This window comes from Pongo pygmaeus, chromosome 20 (assembly GCF_028885625.2).
Source record: "Pongo pygmaeus isolate AG05252 chromosome 20, NHGRI_mPonPyg2-v2.0_pri, whole genome shotgun sequence".
Lineage (NCBI taxonomy): Eukaryota > Metazoa > Chordata > Mammalia > Primates > Hominidae > Pongo > Pongo pygmaeus.
This window is the reverse complement of record NC_072393.2, coordinates 39,638,039-39,662,036: the sequence shown is the minus strand read 5'-3', so window position 1 is coordinate 39,662,036 and position 23,998 is coordinate 39,638,039. Positions and strand designations below refer to the sequence as shown.

The window sequence follows — 23,998 nt, the reverse complement described above, 5'->3', positions numbered from 1 at the left end:
GTGGGTGAGGACGGGGACCTGGGCTGATGAATATGGGCAGGTCTAAACAGCCAGGGTCACAGAGCAAGAACCTCCAGCAGCTAGAGCAGGTTCAGTGGCTTGATCAGGTGCCAGAAACAGCATAGGAAGCACTGGAGTGCAGGTGTCAGAGGTGTACACAAGAGGCTGACCACTGCTCTTGGCTCTTTCGCTGCTCTCCTCCCCCCTAGAATGCCCACCAGGATGGCTGTGCAGGCAACACCAGCCCTCTGGATTAGAGAGGAGCTACCATCCTAGCTGCCACTGTGACAGCTGGCCCTGGACCCTGGAAGGGCAGACCAACCCACAGTCAGGAGGTCCTGGCCCGGCCCCAGCCCCGGCACCAGCACCCAAAGGCAAAAAGGCAACTCAGGAAAACAGAGGTTAATAACTTGTGAGTTAAAATAAGGTACATACACACATATTTGGACATAAACATTTGTTTTAATTTATATTAATAAAAGGAAATGCTCTACTTAAACAATAATTCATCTGGGTCTTCTTGTATAATACAAAATTCTTCCATGGGGGTCTGATGATTTGGGGGCCAGCAACTCTTCTCACATGTGTAAACTAGAATTGTTCCAAATTCCACAGAAAGACCTGAAAAATACAACATATTCAGGCTTCCAGCAAAAAGAGTTATGAGACTGATGTTACTAAAAGGAGTGATTTTACCTTATAAGCTGAAAAAGTAATTAGGTAAAGCAAAAACAGTGCTTACTGCTTTCAGCTATAACAGAATCAGTCTATCCTATAATAAGTGAATATTGATGGCAAAATTAATTTAAAGTGGCAGGAAATATACTTTAAAAATAAACAAAAATTTCAACATGTCTTCATTATAACTGCCTAGCTATCTGATGTTGAAAATCTATATTAATCTACATGGTTCATGTGATATACATAGCCTTTGGCTAGGTGTGGTGGCTCACAACTGTGATCCCTGCACTTTGGGAGGCCGACGGGGAAGGACAGCTTGAGCCCAGCCTAGGCAACATAGTGAGACAACTGTCTCTACAAAAAAAAAATATGTATATATATATATCTCATATAGCCTGGGCAACATAGTAAGACTTTACTAAAAAAAAAAAAAAAAAAAAAAAAATTCACTGGGTATAATGGTGCACACCTGTAGTCCCAGCTACTCAGAGGAGACTAAGGCAGGAGGATCACTTGAGCCCAGGAGATAAAGGCTGCAATGAGCTATGACTGCACCACAGTACTCTGGCCTGGGTGATACAGCGAGACCCTGTCTTAAAAAAAAAAAAAAAAAAAAAGAGAGAAATATATATCATAGGACACACTACTGCCAAGAAAGGATTCAGGCAAAGAATATAAAAATATAAAAATATATAAAATATATAAAAATATGAAAATATAAAATAAACCCTAAGAGTTTACATAAAATTATCAATGAATAAAGCCATAAAAAAAATGATACCAAGAAAACATAAGCAATAAGAACTCCTGATATTAGAACAGAAAAACAGGAGTCAAGAGGATGACGTAGGCAATGATTTGCAGCAGCAAAGGAGAAATACATTATTTAAAAATGTATGCATTGGCTGGGCACAGCACACTGGCTCACGCCTGTAATCCCAGCACATTGGGAGGCTGAGGTATATGGATCACCTGAGGTCAGGACTTCAAGACCAGCCTGGCCAACATGGTGAAACCCCGTCTCTACTAACAATACAAAAAATTAGCTGGGCGTGGTGGTAGGCACCTGTAATCCCAGCTACTCGGGAGGCTGAGGCAGGAGAATCGCTTGAACCTGGGAGGCAGAGGTTGCAGTGAGAAGAGATTGTGCCATTGCACTCCAGCCTGGGCAACAGAGCGAGACTCTGTCTCAAAAAAAAAAAAAAAAAAAAATGAAAAAATGGCAGAGTTTAACTGGTATATGACCTTCTTCTAGGAGCATTTGACTGGTAAGGGAAAAGCACCTCAAGTGAGCAAGTCTACAACTCCAGTAAACACACTGTGCATGCAGCCTCTCACAAGTGCTGGAGGGCCACTATGCATGTGGACAGCCCACCCCAAGGGAAGAAACAAGAGAAGTAACCCAAGACCTGGGAAGTATAAAACCCCAAGTCAAAGGTCAAATGGACACTTGACTCTCTCAGGTTGCCTGCTTGGCCCTATTCCAACTATATTTACTTCCTTTCGTTCTTGCTCTAAAACTTTTTAATAAGTTTTCACTCCTGCTTTAAAATTTGCTTTGGTCTCTCCTCTGTCTTATGTGCCTTGGTCAAATTCTTTCTTCGGAGGAGGCAAGAACTGAGGTTGCTACAGACCCCTACAGATTCACCGCTGCTAACGGTATTGTGGCAAAAATGTTAGTTACAAAGGGGGAAAAAATCAGACCACCCTCATACCTCTACAAAGCTACATTCCATGCAAAAGACATTTCTATATGAGTGAAAAATCTCAGAGACTAGAATGCCCATAAGCCCTTCCAGAAAAATATATTTCCCAGTGAGACGGAACCACCAGGAAATCACAGGAGGCACCAGGGCAAAGGGCTGGCAGGGCTTTCACTATCAGAAGACAACACAGGGGTCTACAAGGTTCTGAAAAGAGAAAGTGGGGTTTAAAAATTTTATACATGGGTGGCCCTCAAATATGAAGCCACATTACCGTGCACAATCTGAAGCAAGATACCTCTGAGCCCTCCTTAAAGCTAATACTTGAGAAAATCCAGCTACTGCAAAAAGAATCAAAATAAAACAGGAATAAAAAAGCTCACTCTAAGAGTGGTGATAAACACTGAATCCATTTACACATAGAACTAAGGCTATCCAAACAGCTGTGATAATTATGATACTCGCCAGGCACGGTGGCTCATGCCTGTAATCCCAGCGCTTTGGGAGGTCGAGGTGGACGGATCACTTGAGGTCAGGAGTTCAAGACCAGCCAACATGGCGAAACCCTGTCTCTATTAAAAATACAACATAAGCAGGGCGTGGTGGTGGGCACCTGTAATCCCAGCTACTCCAGAGGCTGAGGCAGGAGAATCGCTTGAACCTGGGAGGCAGAGGTTGCAATGAGCCGAGATAGTGCCACTGTACTCCAGCCTGGGCGACAGAGTGAGGCTCCATCTCAAAAAAAAAAGATACTGGGTCCAGGCACAGTGGCTCATGCCTGTAATCCAAGCACTTTGGGATGCCGAGGCAGGTCGGCAGCTTGCGGTCAGGAGTTTGAGACCAGCCTGGCCAACAACAGTGAAACCTGTTTCTACTAAAAATATAAAAAATTAGCTGGGTGTGGTGATGGGCACCTGTAAACCCAGCTACTCAGGAGGCTGAGGCAGGAGAATCACTTGAACCTGGGAGGCAGAGGTTGCAGTGAGCCAAGATAGCACCACTGCACTCTAACCTGGGCGAAACTCCGTCTCAAAAAACAAAAAAGATACTGAAATATTTCAAGGTAGGAATAGGGTATAAATTTCCTTATCTACTATGGTAAGGAGCCAGATGCATACTATCTAAAACTGAAACATAGAAAGAATGTTATTTTCTGTTAATAACAGAAGCACTTTCAGAAAATTGGGCCTCTTAGGTAAAGAACCTATTACCAAAAGTCCAGGCCAGGCGCGGTGGCTCACACCTGTAAGCCCAGCACTTTGGGAGGTCAAGGTGGGCGGATCACAAGGTCAGGAGATCGATACCATCCTGGCTAACACAGTGAAACCCCATCTCTACTAAAAATACAAAAAAAAAATTAGCTGGGCTTGGTTGCGGGCACCTGTAGTCCCAGCTCCTTGGGAGGCTGAGGCAGGAGAAATGGCATGAACCCGGGAGGCGGAGCTTGCAGTGAGCTGAGATCATGCCACTGCACTCCAGCCTGGGCGACACAGCAAGACTCCATCTCAAGAAAAAAGAAAAAAAAAAAAAAAGTCCAGTAACTGCTTCACTTATACTTAACATTCCTTCCGTTAATTTGTACAAAAATTTATTCTAAGACTTTTAATTACCATATTAGTGAATTTTCCTATTTTAGGAAAATTATTTTCGTCTAGACATCCATACATTCATCTGACTTGCTATTTGTCTTTATGTCAAAAATGATTATTGGAATAATGGTTATTAACACTGATAATAGTTGTAATTTCTGGCCAGGCATGGTTCATGCTTGTAATCACTTTGGGAGGCCAAGGCGGGAGGATCGCTTGAGTCTAGGAGTTCGAGACCAGCCTGGGCAACATGACGAAACCTTCTCTCTACAAAAAATACAAAAATTCCATCCTGGCCAACACAGTGAAACCCTATCACTACTAAAAATACAAAAACTAGCCGGGCGTGATGGCGGTCACCTGTAATCCCAGCTACTGGGGAGGCTGAGGGAGGGGAATTGCTAGGCCCCGGGAGGTAGAGGTTGCAGTGAGCCAAGAATGTGCCACTGCACTCCAGCCTGGGTGACAGAGAGACACTCCATCTCAATCAATCAATCAATCAATCAATATTAAAAAAAAAAAAAAAAAGACTGGCTGGATTATAAATTTCTTTCTTTTTTCTTTTTTTTTTTTTTGAGACAGAGTCTCCTCGCTCTGTCGCCAGGCTGGAGTGCAATGGTGCGATCTTGGCTCACTGCAACCTCTACCTCCTGGGTTCAAGCGATTCCCCACCTCAACCTCCCGAGTAGCTGGCACTACAGGCACGCGCCACCGCGCCCAGCTAATTTTTTATATTATAGTAGAGACAGGGTTTCACCACATTGGCCAGGATGGCCTCGATCTCCTGACCTCGTGATCCACCTGCCTTGGCATCCCAAAGTGCTGAGATTACAAGCGTGAGCCACCACACCTGGCCTAAATTTCTTAAAATAATTTTTTAATTCCCAAATTTTCTATAATTTGCTTATGATATTTTATAAGTAAACAAAAGGTTTTTCATTTATTTAAAAATAATGCCAGAAATCCACAAACTCAAATTAATAAAGGGCTTCTCACCTAAATTAGCACTCTTGAGCATGCTGACCAGTGCTGGCATAAGCTGAAACTCAAATATCCTTTGGCCTCCACACTGGCTGCAGGCTGGGAGCTCAGTGACTTCTGATGTAGGGCAGGTCAAAAAGAGTGGCTCTCCACTCCAGGAATACCTAGGACAAGCAAACAAAGAACCCCGAATCAGAGCCACACAAGTCGCATTCTAGCATCTAAGGCCATGCTTTGCAACCTTTCTTTGTTTCTTGCAGAAATCTCCCAGAGGCGCAAAAACCTAGCGCCATGGCTGTAAAGCATAGCAAGATATCTGGAAATCTTGTCAGTGTTTGATTCAAAGTCTCAAAGGCACTAAAGCCAATGTTCAACTGAATCTAGGTAAAGCTGCAACAAGTCCAGACCCAGCTCCACTGCAGATTAAATGGAATCAGCCCTCCACATCACTGGCCTTACAGAGGAAAGGGCATGCCTTAGAGCAGAAGTCCCCAACCCCCTGGCCATGGACCCCCAGGCCATGGACCAGTACTGGTTGGTAGCCTATTAGGAATAGGGCCATGCAGCAGGAGGTGAGCAACAGGCAAGTGAGCGAGCAACAGGCAAGCGAGCATTACCACCTGATCTCCACCTTCTCTCGCATTAGCAGCATTAGATTCTCATAGGAGTGCAAATCCTATTGTGAACTGCACATGCGAGGGATCTAGGTTGTGTGCTCCTTATGAGAATCTAAAGCCTTATGATCTGAGGTGAACAGTTTCATCCCAAAACCATGCCCCACATCCCCCACCTCAGTCTGTGAAAAAATTGCCTTCCATGAACCAGTCCCTGATGCCAAAAAGGTTGGGGACCTCTGCCTTAGAGGGAGGAAACATTCACTTCAGTTTTTGGGTTTGTTTTTTTTTAGACAAAGCCTTTTTCTGTTGCCCAGGCTGGAGTGCAGTGGCACAATCACAGCTCACTGCAGCCTTGACCCCCTGGGCTCAAGCAATCCTCTTACCTCAGCCTCCTGAGTAGCTGGGAACACAGATGCGCATCACCATACCCAGCTAGTTTTTTTAAAAAAAAAATTTGTAGAGACAGGGTCTTGCTATAATGCCCAGACTGGTCTCAAACTCCTGGCCTCAAGTGATCCTCCCACCTCAGCCTCCCAAAGTGCTGTGATTACAGGTGTGAGCCACCACATCCAGCTCATTTCAATATTACCGTTCTTCGATATATAATTTCTGGTAAATCATTTTAAAAGTTACTAAACATGCAAAGAAGCAGGAAAATTTAACCCATAAAGAAAGTTAATGCAATGAGACCCACGGACAAGATGATAAATTTATCAGACAAAAACTTTAAAATACCAGTAATGAATATGTAAAAAAAAAAAAAAACCTAGTGGAAAAGGTAGGCCGGGTACGGTGGCTCAGGCCTGTAATCCCAGCACTTTGGGAGGCTGAGGCAGGTGAATCACTTGAGGACAGGAGTTCGAGATCAGCTTGGCCAACATAGTGAAACCCCATCTCTACTAAAACTACAAAAATTAGCCGGGCGTAATGGCAGGTGCCTGTAATCCCAGCTGTGGGGGAGGCTGAGGCTGCGGCTGCAGAATCGCTTAAACCTGGAAGGCAGAGGTTGCAGTGAACTGAGATTGCTCCACTGCACTCCAGCCTGGATGACAGAGCAAGACTCTGTCTCAAATAATAATAATAATAATAATAATGATAATAATAATAATAATAATAATAATACAAAAATTAGCCAGACATAATGGTGCACGCCTATGGTCCCAGCTACTTTGGAGGGTGTGGCAGGAGGATCACTTGAGCTCAGGAGTCTGAGACTGCAGTGAGCCATGACTGCACCACTGCATTCCAGCCTACGCAACAGAACAAGACCCAATCTCTTAAAAAAAAAAAAAAAAAAGCAACATAAAGAGTTAAAAATAAAAGACAAAAAAGGAACAAAATAATAAACTAAAAATACTCAAAGTCACTGACAAGCAGGTTAAATAAAAGGAATACAGAGACAAAAACAAAAAAACCCCACCAAATGGAAAGTCAGGTGTGGTGACAGATGCCTATAACCTTAGCACTTTGGGAGGCTGAGAGGCTGAGGTGAGGGAACTGCTTGAGTCCAGGAGTTCAAGACCAGCCTAGGCAACATAGTGAGACACCCATCTCTTTAAAAAAATAAATAAATAAAAAGAAATGGAGGAAAAAACAACAGAATAAAATTAACCCAACATGGCGGGGTGCGGTGGCTCATGCCTGTAATCCCAGCATTTTGGGAGGCCAAGGCAGGCGGGTCACCTGAGGTCAAGTTGAGACCAGCCTGGCCAACATGGCGAAACCTGTCTCTACTACAAAAAAATTAGCCAGGCATGGTGATGCGCACCAGTAATCCCAGCTACTCAGGAGGCTGAGGCAGGAGAATCGTTGAACCTGGGAGGCAGAGGTTGCAGTGACCCGAGATCATGCCACTGCACTCCAGCCTGGGCAACAGAGCAAGACTCCATCTCAAGAAAAAAAAAAAAAAAAAACAATTAACCCAACAATACCAATGATTACATTAAAGGGATTGCATATTCTGTGTTAAAAAAAACCATAACTGTTAAGTTGAACTTGATCAAAATTTAAAGCCATCTGTCAGAATCTGTTTGAGTGCTAAAAAAAATTAAATTGAAAAAGGACTTGTACTCTTGACCATGAAGAATTCCTACAACTCAGTAACACAAACACAAACAATATGGTGAGAGATTTGAATGACACTTTATCCAAGATGATATACAGAGATGGAAAACAAGCACCTGAAATGATGCTCAACATCATTTGCCATTTGAGGAAATGCAAATTAAAGCCACAATAAAATGCCACTACACATCTTCTTAAATGGCTAAAATTAAAAACTGAACATCCCAAGCATTAGCAAAGATATACAGGAAGTAGAATTCTTAAAAACTGCCAGTGGGAACAGAAATGGCATAACCACTTTGGAAAACTGGCCTGTTTCTTAACAAGTTAAACATGCATATCCCATATAATACGACCATTCTATTCCTAGGTATCTACCCCTCCAAAATCAAAACATGTCTTACAAAGAGATGTAAACAAATGTTCATAGCAGCTTTATTTATAATAGTCAAACACTGGAAATAACCCAAATATCCATCAACTGGTAAATGTATAGCAGCACATCCATATAATGGAATACGACACAGCGGTCAAAAGGAATGAACTATTGATACATGCAATAAGAATGAATCTTGAAGTATTCTAAGTGAATAAAACCAGACCAAAAAAAAAAGTATAACCCATATGACCTTATATACTTTCACAGGAAATGCACTAAGGTGCGACAGAAAGATGATCGGTGGTTGCCTGGGGACTGGGGGAGCAGCACAGGACAGGGTAGGCAAGAACTTGCGAAGAAGTATGAGGAAACTCCTGGCAGAGAGGAATATGTTTACTGTCTCGACTGTTGTGATTTCAGGGGTGTATACGGATGTCAACTTATCAAAGTGCACACTGTAAAAATATAGGCAGTTTGTTGTATGTCAATTGTATCTTAATAAAGCTGCTGAAAAGTAAATGTAAACAGACACACTTCACTACAGAAGATACACAGATGTCAAATGAGCATACGGAAAAGATGCTCAACATCATTTGTTATTAGGAAAATGCAAATTCAAACCACAAGGAAATACCACGACCACCTACTAAAATGGCTACATTTAAAAGACAATATTTTTAAAACCACCACCAGGCTAGGTTTCTCAATGCCAACCATTCTTATATTCCCTGTATTTTAGTATTTGCATATTTAGTTCTTATTTCATTAAGGAAAAATTCCCAATTTTATCTTTGAATATTGTTTCTGATCCATCTATTGGGTTCTCTATTTTGGACACCAATTCTCCTCATAGTAAATATATTTATCAACCCTTCAAAGATACCATCTTCTCTCTGAATGCTTTCTCTTTTTCTTCTGCATTCACTGGATTAGCTCAAGTCTTTCCTCCATACCAGTACTTTGATCTTTAGCCAAGTCTATTATGTTCCTTAACTTTTTTTTTTTTTTTTTTTTTGAGACAAAGCCTTGCTCTCTCGCCCAGGCTGGAGTGCAATGGCGCAGTCTCGGTCGACTGCAACCTCCGCCTGCTGGGTTCAAGCTATTCTCCTGCCTCAGCCTCCCGAGTAGCTGAGACTACAGGTACCCGCCACCACGCCCAGCTAATTTTTGTATTTTTAGTAGAGACAGGGTTTCACCATATTGGCCAGGCTGGTCTGGAACTCCTGACCTTGTGATCTGCCTGCCTCGGCCTCCCAAAGTGCTGGGATTACAGGCGTGAGCCACCACGCCTGGCCAATGTTCCTTATATTCTATATGTATTAGATATATAATGTCATGGGGCTTGGTTTCTTTAGCAATTCAATTTCCGATTCATACACAGTTACTTTATTTTCTCACCTTTGAGCTCTTGTTTTATGGAATCCATTGTCTTATGAAGTTCTTATACATTTTGAAGCATCTATTGGGACTGATGTGCTCCTTGGATTATATTTTATTTTATTTTATTTTTTGAGACAGAGTCTCACTCTGTCGCCCAGGCTGGAGTGCAGTGGCACGATCTCGGCTCACTGCAACCTCCGCCTCCCAGGTTCAAGCGATTCTCCTGCCTTAGCCTCCTGAACAGCTGGGACTACAGGCACCCACCACCACGCCCGGCTAATTTTTGTATTTTTAGTAGAGATAGGGTTTCACCATGTTGGCTGGAATGGTCTCGATCTACTGACCTCGTGATCCACCCGCCTCGGCCTCCCAAAGTGTTGGGATTACTGGCGTGAGCCACCGAGCCCAGCTGGATTATATTTTCTAGCAGACTTGGTTCTTGAGCCTTTTCTATGTTCTCTTCATTTCCTTAACTGTTCTTGCTACAGTATGATTACCTGGGTGGCATGCTATTTTTCATCTAGCTCACGCCTAAAGGGGAGCAACTCAGTTTAGACCATCTATTTGCTCTGAAATGTCTGCAGAGGTTCTCATTGATTTCCTGTCCGTCTCATATGAGGCCTGTTTTCCTCTCTCTAAGAGTACTGTCCATTTCCTCTACACTTCTGTAAGTAGTAAAAGAGGGAACTGGGGTGAGGAGATAGTTCTTCTGGGACTGGATGCAACCTTTATTAGAATACCTGAGCTTTGCTTTTTTCCTCTGAGACAGTGTAAAATGCTGTATGTTGAGAAAGATCCCACTCCAATGGAGGCGAAATTGCCCTTAACTTTCCAATCATTGCTCTGACTCATCATGGAACAAAGGAATGTTGCTTCTGAGAGGCAATCCCCGTCCTTTCCTACACCACCTCCCCACCACACCCAGTTCTTCAGCCAACAGCTGGGTCCACCATCCTCCACATTAGGAGGTGCAAACTCTCCTCCTGTGTGCTTCCTTCCAGACATAATATTATTAACTGAAAATTCTTAGGCCGGGCACGGTGGCTCACACCTGTCATCCCAGCACTTTCGGAGGCTGAGGTGGGTGGATCACCAGAAGTCGGGAGTTCGAGACCATTCTGGCCAACATGGTGAAACCTCATCTCTACTAAAAATACAAAAATTAGCCGGGCATGTTGGCACATGCCTGTAGTCCCAGCTACTCAGGAGGCTGAGACAGGAGAATTGCTTGAACCCAGAAGATGGAAGCTGCAGTGAGCCGAGATCGTACCATTGCACTCCAGCCTGGGGGACAGAGACAGATTCCGTTTCCGAAAAAAGAAAATTATTTGTGGACTCATCAGTATATTTTAGGCAGGTGACAGAAAAGGCCTGTGGAATTAGAACTTGCACTTAACCATGCCAGAAATTTCTGTACCTTTCTCTGCAAAGACTAAATTAGTTACATAAGTGAATAAATATATATGTGAAACACTCAAGAACTCTACTAGACGTTTATTGATATTATATCCTGGGCTATCACTTTGAGTTTTATGGTACTAAGCCCTTTTCCTTTTTTCAATGCTGATAAAAGGGAATTTCTTTTTTAATATTTATTTTATTTGGCCTGATTTTTAGCTTTTAGATTCATTGTGGTAGGTATCGGGGAAAAAGACCATTTGAGCTAATTCTGCCCACTTTGTCTGGACCTGTTTTTACTATGTGGCTATTTTTATAAACTATACCTGCTGGGTATGTCATTTCCTCTGAGGCCTTTCTGATAACCTACCTAAAATAGCTCTATTTTTTCCTCATTTATCACTTATGGAAATCATACAGGTTTGTTTTTAATCTCCCCCACTAGACACAGTGGCTCAAGCCTGTAATTCCAGCACTGTGGGAGGCTGAAGCGGGCAGATCATTTGAAGTCAGGAGTTCGATACCAGCCTGACCAACACGGTGAAACTCCATCTCTACTAAAAATACAAAAAGTAGTCAGGCATGGTGGCATATATCTGTAATCCTAGATACTCAGGAGGCTGAGGCAGGAGATTCTTAAACTCGGGAGGCGGAGATTGCAGTGAGCCAGGATCATGTCACTGTACTCCAGCCTGGGTGGCAGGGCGAGACTCCGTCCCAGAAAAATAAAAATAAATTAAAAAATAAAAATAAATATATGGGCCAGGGGTCGTGGCTGATGCCGGTAATCCCATCACTTTGGAAGGCCATGGCAGGAGGATCACTTGAGGCCAGGAGTTTGAGAGCAGACTGGGCAACATGATCAGACCCCATCTCTACAAAATACATTTTTTAAAAATTAGCCACACATGGTGGCACACACCTGTAGTTCTAGCTATAGTCCAGGCACAGTGGCTTATGCCTGTAATCCTAGAACAAACTCTGGGAAGCCAAGGCAGGTGGATGGCTTGAGCCCAGAAGTTTGGAACCAGCCTGGCCAACATGGTGAAATACCATTTCTAAAAAAGTATACAAAAATTAGTTGGGCGTGGTGGCACGTGCCTGTAGTCCCAGCTACTTGGGAGGCTGAGGTGGGAGGATCACTTGAGCCCAGGAGGTCAAGGTGCACTGAGCTATGATTGATCACACCACTGCACTCCAGCCTGAGCAACAGAGCAAGACCCTGCCAAAAAAAAAAAAAAAAAGCCAGGCATGGTGGCTCACACTTGTATCTCAGAACTTTGGGAGGCTGAGGCGGGCAGATTACGTGAGGCCAGCAGTTCGAGACCAGTCTGGCCAACATGGTGAAACCTCATCTCTACTAAAATACAAAAAAATCAGCTGGGCATGGTGGCAGGCACCTGTAATCCCAGCTACTTGAGAGGCTGAGGCAGGAGAATTGCTTAAACCCGAGAGGTGGAGGTTGCATTGAGCCAAGATCACGCCACTACACTCCAACCTGGGCAACAGAGCGCGACTCCCTCTCAAAGAAAAAAAAAATTAAATAATAATAATAACAAAGGTTATGAGAACATGGACTTCGTCTGTGCCATTTCTTGCTATATCTGCAGCACCTACAAATATCAGCAACTGGCATGCAGAATAGACTCCATAAGTATTTGTTAGACAAATGAGTGCACTTTACCTTACTGAATCCTCCTACACATCCTATAAAGTAGGTATTAGGTCCTATAAAGCAGGTATTAGGTTCTCTCTTGGTTTGGGGAATACTGTAGGTTTTGCTTTTCTCATATTTTCCTGTGTTTTCCAAATTAACATGTATTACCTTTATAATCAAGGAAAACAATAAAAGGAACTGTGCCTTTTTTTACCTCAAAATCTGCTCCTGACAAGCAGCAATTCGCTTCATGAATTTGTAAAATGTCTGATCTCCACTTTTAATTATGGTCTTCTCATATTTTTCATCACCATCATCAGGAAGGCTAAAAACAGAAGCAGAAAACACTTTTGAATGTCTATATCCAGAAAATTACAGCATTTGCAAGAGAAAACAAGATAATTTTCTTTTAAAAAAATTTATCAGGCCAGGCGCGGTGGCTCACGCCTGTAATCCCAGCACTTTGGGAGGCCGAGGCAGGCAGATCACAAGGTCAGGAGATCGAGACCATCCTGGCCAACATGGTGAAACCCCATCTCTACTAAAAAATACAAAAAATTGGCTGGGCGTGGTGGCTTGCGCCTGTAGTCCCAGCTACTCAGCAGGCTGAGGCAGAGGAAATCACTTGAACCCGGGAAGCGGAGGTTGCAGTGAGCCGAGATCGCACCACTGCACTCCAGCCTGGTGACAGAGTGAGACTCCATCTCAAAAAAAAAAAAAAAAATCAATCACGCCTGTAATCCCAGCACTTTGGGAGGCCGAGGTGAGCGGATCACCTAAGGTCAGGAGTTTGAAACCAGCCTGGCCAACATCTTGAAACCCCATCTCTAATAAAAATACAAAAAATTAGCCAGGCGTGGTGGCGGGCGCCTATAATCCCAGCTACTTAGGAGGCTGAGGCAGGAGAATCACTTGAATCCAGAAGTGGAGGTTGCAGTGAGCCAAGATTGCGCTATTGCACTCCAGCCTGGGCAAGAAGATTGAACCTCTGTCTCAAAAAAAACTTTCTCAGGCTGGTGCAGTGGGCTCACGCCTGTAATCCCAGCACTTTGGGAGGCCAAGGCAGACAGATCACTTGAGCTCAGGAGTTCAAAACCATCCTGGGCAATCTGGCAGAACCTTGTCTCTACAAAAAAATACAAAAATTAGCTGGGCACGGTGGCATGCAACTGTGGTCCCAGCTATTCCAGAGGCAAGGCTGTGGTGAGCTGTGAGCACACCATTGCATTACAGCCTGGATAACAGTGTGAGGCCCTGTCTCAAAAAGAAAAAAAAAAAAAAAACTGTCAAAGTAAAAAACTGTAAAACTGTCAAGTAAATTTTTTTTTTTTTTTTTTTTGAGAGGGAGTCCCTCTGTCACCCAGGCTGGAATGCAATGGGGCAATCTTAGCTCACTGCAACCTCCACCTCCTGGGTTCAAGCGATTCTCCTGCCTCAGCCTCCCGAGTAGCTGGGATTACAAGCGTGCGCCAACACATCCAGCTAATTTTTGTATTTTTAGTAAAGACAAGGTTTCACCACATCGGCCAGGCTGGTCTCCAACTCCTGACCTCAAGTGATCCGTCTCAGCCTCCCAAAGTGCTGGGATTATAGGAGTGAGCCACCGCACTCAGCCAAAAACTGTCAAGTAAATATTTTTGATATTTAAATTGTGTACATGTAGCTCTGCAGTTCCCTGCCCAACCCTTCTCCCAAGCCATTTTCAACTCTTGGGTAATTATTTACAATTTAAAAAGCCGCAGGGCATAGTGGCTCACACCTGTAATCTCAACACTTTGGAAGGCCGAGGCAGGTGGATCACGAGGTCAAAAGATCGAGACCATCCCGGCCAACATGGTGAAACCCTGTCTCTACTAAAAATACAAAAATTAGCTGGGCATGGTGGTATGCACTTGTAATCCTAGCTATTCAGGAGGCTAAGGGAGGAGAATTGCTTAAACCTGGGAGGTGGAGGTTGCAATGAGCCGAGATTGAGCCACTGTACTCCATCCAGCCTGGCAACACAGCAAGATTCTGTCTCAAATATATATATACACATATGTATTTTCGTCTGGGTGCGGTGGCTCACGCCTGCGATCCCAGCACTTTGGGAGGCCAAGGAGAGTGGGTCACTTGAGGTTAGGAGTTTGAGACCAGCCTGGCCAACATGGTGAAGCTGCATCTCTACTAAAAATACAAAAATTAGCCAGGTGTGGTGGCGGGTACCTGTAATCCCAGCTACTTGGGAGGCTGAGGCAGGAGGATCACTTGAACCTGGGAGCTGGAGGTTGCAGTGAGCCGTTATCACGCCACTGTACTCCGCCTGGGCGACAAAGTGAGACTCTGTCTCAAAAAAACCAAAAATTTTTTTAATTAGCTGAGTTTGGTGGCACACACCTGTGGTCCCAGCTATGGGGAAAGCTGGGGCCAGAGGATCCCTTGAGGTCAGGAGTTTGAGGCTGCAGTAAACCATGAGCAGGCTGGGCGTGGTAGCTACCACCTGTAATCCCGGCACTTTGGGAGGTCGAGGTGGGCGGATCACTTGGGGCCAGAACTTCAAGAAGAGCCCGGCCAGTATGGCAAAAGCCCATCTCTACTAAAAAGAAAACACAAAAATTAGCTGGGTGAAGTGGCGCACGCCTGTGGTCCCAGCTACTCGGGAGGCTGAGGCGTGAGAACTGCTTAAGCCTGCGAGGCGGAGGTTGCAGTGAGCCGAGAACGTGCCACTGCACTCCAGCCTGGGCAACAGAACAAGACTGTCTCAAAAATAAATAAATAAATAAATAAAAAGCCATGACCACACCACACCACTGCAGTTCAGCCTAGAAAACAAAGCAAAATCCCATCTCTAAAAAAAAAAAAAGAATAATACTCTAGTCTGAAGAAACCCACCAAAAATAAGCAAATACATAAAAACTTAAGAAATTAAAAAATAAAAAATCCTGCCAGGCGCGGTGGCTCACACCTGTAATCCCAGACCTTTGGGAGGCCAAGGCAGGCGGATCACGAGGTCAAGAGATTGAGACTATCCTGGCCAACATGGTGAAACCCCGTCTCTACTAATAATACAAAAATTAGTGGGGTGTGGTGGCGCGCACCTGTAGTCCCAGCTACTTGGGAGGCTGAGGCAGGAAAATTGCTTGAACCCGGGAGGTGAAGGTTGCAGTGAGCTGAGATCGCACCACTGCACTCCAGCCTGGCAAGACAGCGACAGCCCATCTCACAAAAAAAAATAAATAGATAAATAAATATAAAATTAAAAGTCCTTATAACCATCAATTCTATTAAGGATTATTTTCAAACACCAACATGTCTTCATGCATTCCCCTTCATCATTATTCTGAAAAAGCCTACAAACGAAACAGTTCTGGTAAAGAACCAGGCCATTTCTCCAAATATTCTATTGTAATTTTTTTATTCTAATAGTAAAAAACGCTGGGTGCAGTGGCTAAAACAAATTTTTAGGCCAGGCGCAATGGCTCACGTCTGTAATCCCAGCACTTTGGGAGGCTGAGGTGAGTGGATCACCTGAGGTCAGGAGTTCGAGACCAGCCTGACCAACATAGTGAAACCCCATCTCTACTAAAAATACAAAAATTAGCTGGGCATGGTGGCACATGGCTGTAATCCCAGCTACTTGGGAGGGTGAGGTAGGAGAAGTGCTTAAACCCGAGAGGTGGAGGTTGCAGTGAGCCAAGATCGTGCCATTGCACTCCAGCCTGGGAAACAACAGTGAAACTCAAAAAATTTTAATTGATCAGACACGGTGGTGTGCACCTGTACCTCCCAGCTACTTGGGAAACTAAGGTAGATTGCCTGAGCCCAGGAGTTCAAGGCTGCATGAGCTGTGATCACACCAATTCACTCCAGCGTGGGTGACAGAGTGAGACACTGTCTCTCTCAGTCTATCAATCAATAAGCAAAAATGATCATTCTTACTTCTTTAGAGAGCTTTGGTTTATAAAGCCTTTCAAGATCTACTCTCTCGCTTGATTCTCAAAAAATCATGTGATGAAACAGAGAACAGAGATATCACCATCACTCTCACTTTACAGAATTGAGGATATGAAAGCATCTCTGAGGTCCTGGGCCAGTTCTGGAGCCGCAGCCAAGAGTCAATAAACAAATGGCATTTTTCTTTTCCTTTTTCCATTTTTTCACCCCAATCTTATTATCCCAGATCAAATGGTAGTTTTCTAACTTGCCTGTCTCTGCTATAAAGACATATTAGAAATATAAAAAAAATTAAAGAGTCAGTGAATGCATCTTCTATAAATACTTGCCATCTCTAACTTCTGTTTGTTCATCTTCATCTTCACTTTCTTAACGGCAATTATAAATAAAGAAGGGTTTTCAAGCTAACTCAAGTTGGCTGATAAGGAAGTGAAGCGAAAAGGTCCTACATACAAGTTCTGCCTGAAAGTTTCCCCAGGTCCTGTGGTGAAACTGAAGGGTAACTCCTGTGGCTGCTTCCCAATCCAGTCACCTCTCAATCTCAGCAGCACACATCCTCACCTTTGGGAAAGCAACTGATCCATGGCAATGCCTTCTCTCTGCTGATAGTCCCTCAGAAGGCTGTGGGCATGATCCAGGTTGACAAAGTCCCTGTAATCATCCTCGTCTGCAACACAGATGTAGTAGGGCAGGAAGAGCGGCAGCCCAGGAGGCAAGGCCATCTGCTCCCCAGGAGGCACAGGATGGGCAGCACCCAGGACAGCATCCTGCAGGCGGAGGTCTTGGAGCCGAGCAGTCCAGTCTACGTCTTTGGCACTGCTGGCATCATTCCCAAAATCCAAGGTAAGCTGTGGTGAAGGCGCCTCCTCAGTATCACTTCCCCAGTCATCAGCACCTTCACACCAGTCCTCAGCTGCAAGGCTGTTTTCCTGTTTCTGGAAAAATATTCAGTGAATGAGGTCCGAGCACATTTGTGAGGTTTATTCTAATCGTTCGGCTCCAGCCACCCATCCCTGCACCTTCCAGAGGGAGCCTTCACATCAGCCCCTTCCCCTCTGGCACACTCCAATCAAACTTTCTAGACCCTATGTACTCAAAAGCATGTTGGAGGTGACTTAAAATACTTGTCTTTCCTTTTTGGGGTGAGTGTGACAGATATAGTACAGGGGTTATTCAACCATCCGTTCCAATATCTTTCTGTTGTGCTTCATGTATTGTAGGAACTAAAAAGAAAGAACTACATTTCCCAGACTCCTTAGCAGCTAGGGTTTCAGATATGATTAGGGGTCTGCTAATCAGGTCTACTAGAGAGAAACATGAACTTGAGACAGAATGAAGTAGAAAGAAACACCACGTAGCAAAAGGCAGCCATTGTGTAGACACAGACAGAACAAGGCTTTGGAGCCAACAGTTCGGTGGCAAAGACAGCCTATAGTTCACCAGATCACACCTAAGCTTCCTGACAGCAGGAGAGGTGGCATAGCAGCTCCTTCACGGCCAGTTCTGAGGTGTGATTCTGGAGGGCATTCCTGGAGCCTCCTCCTTCAGCCTATCCACTTACTAAAAACCTCACTCCTGTATTAAGTCTGTCTCAGCTTAAAAGCCAGGCATGGTAGCAGGTGCCTATAATCCAGCTACTCAGGAGGCTGAGGCAGGAGAATCGCTTGAACCCAGGAGGCGGAGGTTGCAGTGAGCCAAGATCACGCCACTGCACTCCAGCCTGGGTGACAGAGTGACACTCGGTCTCAAAAAAAAAAAAAACCGCACTTTTCTAATTATCTGCACCTGAACCCTGACAAATATAGGCAAACACCACTGTCTTCAACTTTTTATTCGAGTACTGCTAATACTATGCCTAGCAAACATCAAGAACTGGGTGCAGGCCAGGCCCAGTGTCTCACGCCTGTAATCCCAGCATTTTGGGACGCTGAGGTGGGCGGATTGTTTGAGTCCAGGAGTTCAAGACCAGCCTGGGGAACATGACAAAACCCCATCTCTACAAAAAATATGAAAATTAGCTGGGCATGGTGGCACGTGCCTGTAATCCCATCTACTCAGGAGGCTGAGGTGAGAGAATGGCTTGAGCCCAAGAGGCAGAGATCATGCCACTGCACTCCAGCCTGGGTGACCAGAATGAAACCCCATCTCAAACGAACAAAAAAAAGAACTTAGTGTATATGTAAAGACACATTTACAGTCAAAGGGAGGCTAAATTGTGTTCTGCAGCTACCAACTTGCCTGCCTTTTCAATAAATTCAGATTTCATCTTATGAAATGTTACATATATAGCTCTCATAAAGTAAGTATATTTACTATAAAGACACGTATACATTATCACATACAACCACATACATGTACACACCCATATATATTCCCAAACAGGAAAATCAGTAAACTGTGTGTCTCAAGACCTTCAGTGTAAGTTTAAAAAAACTACTATATATACAATGGAATATTTTTCACCCTTAAAAAAAAAAAAAAGGAAATTCTGTCATTTGTGACAACATGGATGGAATTGGAGAACATTTTGCTAAGTGAAATAAGCCAGACACAAAGACAAATCCTACTTGTATTCACTTATATGTGGAATCTAAAACAATTAACCTCAAAGAAGTAGAGAGTAGAATGGTGGTTAAAGAAATCTGGAGTGGCCGGGTGTGGTGGCTCACACCTGTAATCCCAGCACCTTGGGAGGCCAAGGCGGGCGGATCATGAGGTAAAGAGATCGAGACCATCCTGGCTACACGGTGAAACCCCATCTCTACTAAAAATACAAAAATTAGCTGGGCATGGTGGTGTGCGCCTGTAATCCCAGCTACTCGGGAGGCTGAGGCAGGAGAATTGCTTGAACCTGGGAGGCAGAGGCTGCAGTGAGCTGAGAGCGTGCCACTGCACTCCGGCCTGGCGACAAAGCGAAACTCCATCTCAAAGAAAAAAAAAAAAAAAACCTGGAGTGAACCAGGCATGGTGGCTCACGCCTGTAATCCCAGCACTTTGGGAGGCAGAGGCGGGTGGGTCGCCTGAGGTCAGGAGTTTGAGACCAGCCTGGCCAACATGGTGAAACCCCGTCTCTACTAAAAACACAAAAATTAGCTGGGCATGGTGGCGAGTGCCTGTAATCCCAGCTACTAGGGAGGCTGAGGCAGGAGAAGCGCTTGCATCTGGGAGGTGGAGGTTGCAGGGAGCCGAGATTGTGCCATTGCACTCCAGCATGGGCAACAAGAGCAAAACTCGGTCTCAAAACAAAAAAAAAAGGAAGAAAGAAAACTGGAGTGGGAAGAATAAGGAGATGACCGTCAAAGAATACAAAACCTCAGTTATTCAGGAGGAATGTGGGTTTTTTTTTAAGTTCTACTGCATAGCATAAATATAGTTAATAATAGAGTATTGTGGCTGGGCACGGGGGCTCAAGCCTGTAACCCCAGCACTTTAGGAGGCCGAGGTGGGTAGCTGACAAGGTCACGAGATCGAGACCATCCTGGCTAACATGGTGAAACCCTGTTTCTACTAAAAATTAAAAAAAAAAAAAATTAGCTGGCCATGGTGGCGGGCGCCTATGGTCCCAGCTACTCTGGAGGCTGAGGCAGAATAGTGTGAATCCAGGAGGTGGAGCTTGCAGTGAGCAGAGATGGCGCCACTGCACTCCAGCCTGGGCGACAGAGTGAGACTCCGTCTCAAAAAAAAAAAAAAAAAAAAAAAAAAATAGAGTATTGTGTATCTCCAAATTGCTAGAGGAAATTTCAAATGTTCTCACAAGATGTTAAGTATCTGAGGTGATGAATGCATTAACTGGCTTCATTTAATTATTCCACATGATATTCATGAATCATAACCATCACTTTATACCTCATAAATTTATACATTATTATAAACTGTCAATTTACAGTTAAAAAAAATGTTGAAGAAATCCAGGAGGAAGTCTCCATCTCGCTCTTTTTTTTGGCAGGGGACAGGGTCTGGCTTTGTCGCCCAGGCCGGAGTGCAGTGGCACAAGCGTAGGTCACTGCAGCCTCAACCTCCTAGACTCAAACAATCCTCCTACCTCAGCCTCCTGAGTAGCTGGCACTGCAGTTGCACGGCCATCATGCCTGGCTAATTTGTTTACTTTTTATGGAGACGACGTTTTGCTCTGTTGCCCAGACTGCTCTCCCAACGTTTTTTTTTGTTTTGTTTTGTTTTGTTTTTTTATGGAGTCTGTCACCCAGGCTGGAGTGCAGTGGCATGATCTCAGCTCACTGCAATCTCTGCCTCCCGGGTTCAAGCGATTCTCCTGCCTCAACCTCCCTTGTAGCTGGGATTACAGGTGCCTGCCACCATGCCTGGCTAATTTTTTGTTTTTGTTTTTAATAGACAGGGTTTCGCCATGTTGGCCAGGCTGGTCTCGAACTTCTCACCTCAGGTGATCCGCCCGCCTCGGCCTCCCAAAGTGCTGGGATTACAGGCGTAAGCCACCGCGCCCAGCCTGGTCTCCAACTTCTGAGCTCAAGCAATCCTCCCACTTCAGCCTCTCAAAAAATGGTGGGATCACAGGCGTGAGACACCATGCCGGGCCTCCATCTCCTTTTAACAAAGGAGTTAGAAAATAAAAATAAAGTAAAATAGAAGAAAAAAAAAAACTCTCACAAAACCTTAAGAAAGGCCGGGCGCGGTGGCTCATGCCTGTAATCCCAGCACTTTGGGAGGCCGAGGCTGATGGATCACCTGAGGTCAGCAGTTCGAGACCAGCCTGACCAACATGGAGAAACCCCCGTCTCTATTAAAAATACAAAATTAGCCGGGCGTGGTGGCACATGCCTGTAATCCCAGCTACTAGAGAGGCTGAGGCAGGAGAATCGCTTGAACCTGGGAGGCGGAGGTTGCGGTGAGCCGAGATCGCGCCATTGCACTCCAGCCTGGGCGACAGAGCGAAATTCAAAAAAAAAAAAAAAAAACTTTAAGAAAATAACATTTTACGGTTCTGCAGAAAAGCAAAAAACACTCCAGTGTACTTCAAAGAACACGGCTTTAAAGTCTGTCCCAAACTATTCTCTGGAAAATATCCTCCAATGACAGAAAAACAACATGCCAATCACAACCTTTACCTGAGCGTCCTGCGCCTCTCTCTCTGGCACCTGCAGGCACTGGGAGCGGAACACCTTCCAGCTTCGGGGTGAAGACAAAGGGCCGTGAGGGCTGCACCCCGACTCCAGCCCGCCGGCCCGCCCCAGCCCGCTGGAAAGGACACCCCAGGAGCAGCTCTGGGACTTCCCCGCCTACCTGCGCGCACCGCCGGTGCTGCAGCCGGGGCAGGCGCACGCGAACACGTGCAGCAGACGGTGAAACGGGGAGCCTTCCAGCGGGCAGTACACCTGCACGACCAGGGCGAGAGGCTGCCCGCAGCGCTGACACACGGGCCTGGGCGCAGCCACGGTGGGCAAAGCATCCTGAGGGGACAGAGGAGGCGCTCAGACCCCGACTCCGCCCGGGACCTCGCCCACTCCCTCCGCACCCTTCACCAGCACCCATCGACCCCAGCTCCGACACCCGCCCTCACCGGAATGCCGCCCAGCTTGCTAGCAGTCCAGGCACCCGGCCCTGTGGGGCTGCCGTGCACCGGCGCATCTCGAAGTCCCAGCAGCACCCGCTTCAGAATGGCCGCCATGGCCGCCAGGCGACCAGGTGAAAACGCGAACTAGGCGGCCGAGCGGGCGCGCCTATCTGCGCACGCGCAACGCTTACGCTAAAATGATAACCCCGCTCCCTTACTAGGATCCGATGCGGAGGCGTGGCTTTAAGGCGCGTGCGCTCAGGTCCCAGAGCCACAGAGGCGCCGCTGGCGTCAGGGGTTCGAAATTCCGGAGTCCCAGGCGTTATGTGCCCGTTAATGCGCTGTGATAGGAAGTACACACCATCTACTAGGAAGTAGTTTTGCCAAAAAGCTAACTTTCTTTTTTCCTTTTTTTCCTGAGACGAGGACTTGCTATATTGCCCACACTGGTCTTGAACTCCTGGGTTCAAGCGATCCTCCTGCCTCCGCCTCCCAAAGTGTTGCGATTACAGGTGTGAGCCACCGGAAAAAAGCCTTCCCGGAAAATAAAAATTTTAGGTGGGATAATGGTATTATCAGTCATTAACAAGAAGAACAATAAAGTTTTTTAAAAACCTAAAGTTTTTAATTTTTAGAGAAATACACCAAAATGCTTATAGATGAAATATCTCGGATTTGCTACTACATAATTAAGGTGGTGGGGTGGTAGATACAGGAAGATTGACCATGAGTTGATAATTGTCGAAATTTGGTGCCAGGCACATGGAGATTTATTCTATTTGGGTTTTATATGTTTGAGATTTTTCACAGTTTTTATTTTTGTTTTGTTTTGTTTTTGAGACAGAGTCTCACTGGGTTGCCCAGGCTGGAGTGCAGTGGTGCCATCTCACTGCACCTCCGCCCCCCAGGTTCCAGCGATTCTCCTGCCTCAGCACCACCGAGTAGCTGGGATTACAGGCGCCCACCACCACGCCCCGCACCCAGCTTTTTTTTTTTTTTTTTTTTAGACGGACTTTCGCTCTTGTAGCCCAGGCTGGAGTGCACTGGTGTGATCCCAGCTCACCGCAACCTCTGCCTCCCGGGTTCAAGCAATTCTTCTGCCTTAGCCTCCCGAGCAGCTGAGATTACAGGCATGTGCCACCACGCCCAGCTAATTTTGTATTTTTAATAGAGATAGGGTTTCTCCATGTTGGTCAGGCTGGTCTCGAACTCCCAACTTCAGGTGATCCGCCCACCTCGGCCTCCCAAAGTGCTGGGATTACAGGTGTGAACCACCGCGCCCGGCCTTTTTTGTATTGTTAGTAGAGAGGGGGTTTCACCATGTTGGCCAGGCTGGTTTTGAACTCCTGAAATCAAGTTATCTGCCCACCTCGGCCTCCCAAAGTATTAGTATTACAGGTGTGAGCCACCGCGCCCAGCCACACAATAACAGTTTTCTCAATTCCTGCAGCACAACATGGGTGAATTTCAAAAGCATCATGGGAAGCAGCCAGACACAAAAGGCGCCATTCTGGTAAAAGCAGAACTTCAGGGGAAAAAAAATCAGTTCAATGGTAGTCAGGAGTTGGGAGGAGGGAGTAGGACTGGACCACAAGTGTCAGGAACTTTTGAGGGTGAGGAAAATGCTGTATATCTCATCTGTAATGGTTATAAGACTGTATATACACTTGTGAAAACTCAGAACTGTATACCAAAGAAAGGTGAATCTTACTATATGTACATCACACCCCAATAAACCTTTTTAAAAATGCAGGCTGCAAAAACATTATTTTAGGATTCATAACATGGTATGCAAAAGAAATGTATGTTTTCAAGGATCTACACCTCAAAGGAGGAAGCACCAGCCTTTGCGAGGTTTGGCTCTAGCCCAGCAAGGACCTGGATATGAAACCCGTTTACTCCTTTTTTATCACACTTCAACCTGATAGTTTTAAAAGGCCCTGTGATGCTGGGCACGGTGGCTTGCGCCTGTAATCCCAACACTTTCAGAGGCCAAGGCATGAGGATCTCTTAAGCAGAGGAGTTGAAGATAAGCCTGGGCAACACAGTAGTATTACCAGGGGAGGGTCTTGACTACAAGTCGTCCAGG

General features: G+C 45.3%; 1 protein-coding gene across 1 annotated transcript; it reads right to left on the bottom strand.

The window, feature by feature from the left end:
* Nucleotides 1-442: 442 nt before the first annotated feature.
* Nucleotides 443-22,146, bottom strand: PDCD2L (programmed cell death 2 like). The gene is made up of 7 exons (XM_054462890.2): nucleotides 21,916-22,146; nucleotides 21,639-21,805; nucleotides 21,464-21,524; nucleotides 16,944-17,317; nucleotides 12,664-12,774; nucleotides 4,970-5,118; nucleotides 443-621 (listed from the first exon to the last, which is right to left on the bottom strand). The coding sequence occupies exons 1-7, from the start codon at nucleotides 22,021-22,023 to the stop codon at nucleotides 491-493; spliced, it is 1,101 nt and encodes a 366-aa protein (XP_054318865.2). The 5' UTR covers nucleotides 22,024-22,146; the 3' UTR covers nucleotides 443-490.
* Between the last annotated feature and the right edge of the window lie 1,852 nt (nucleotides 22,147-23,998).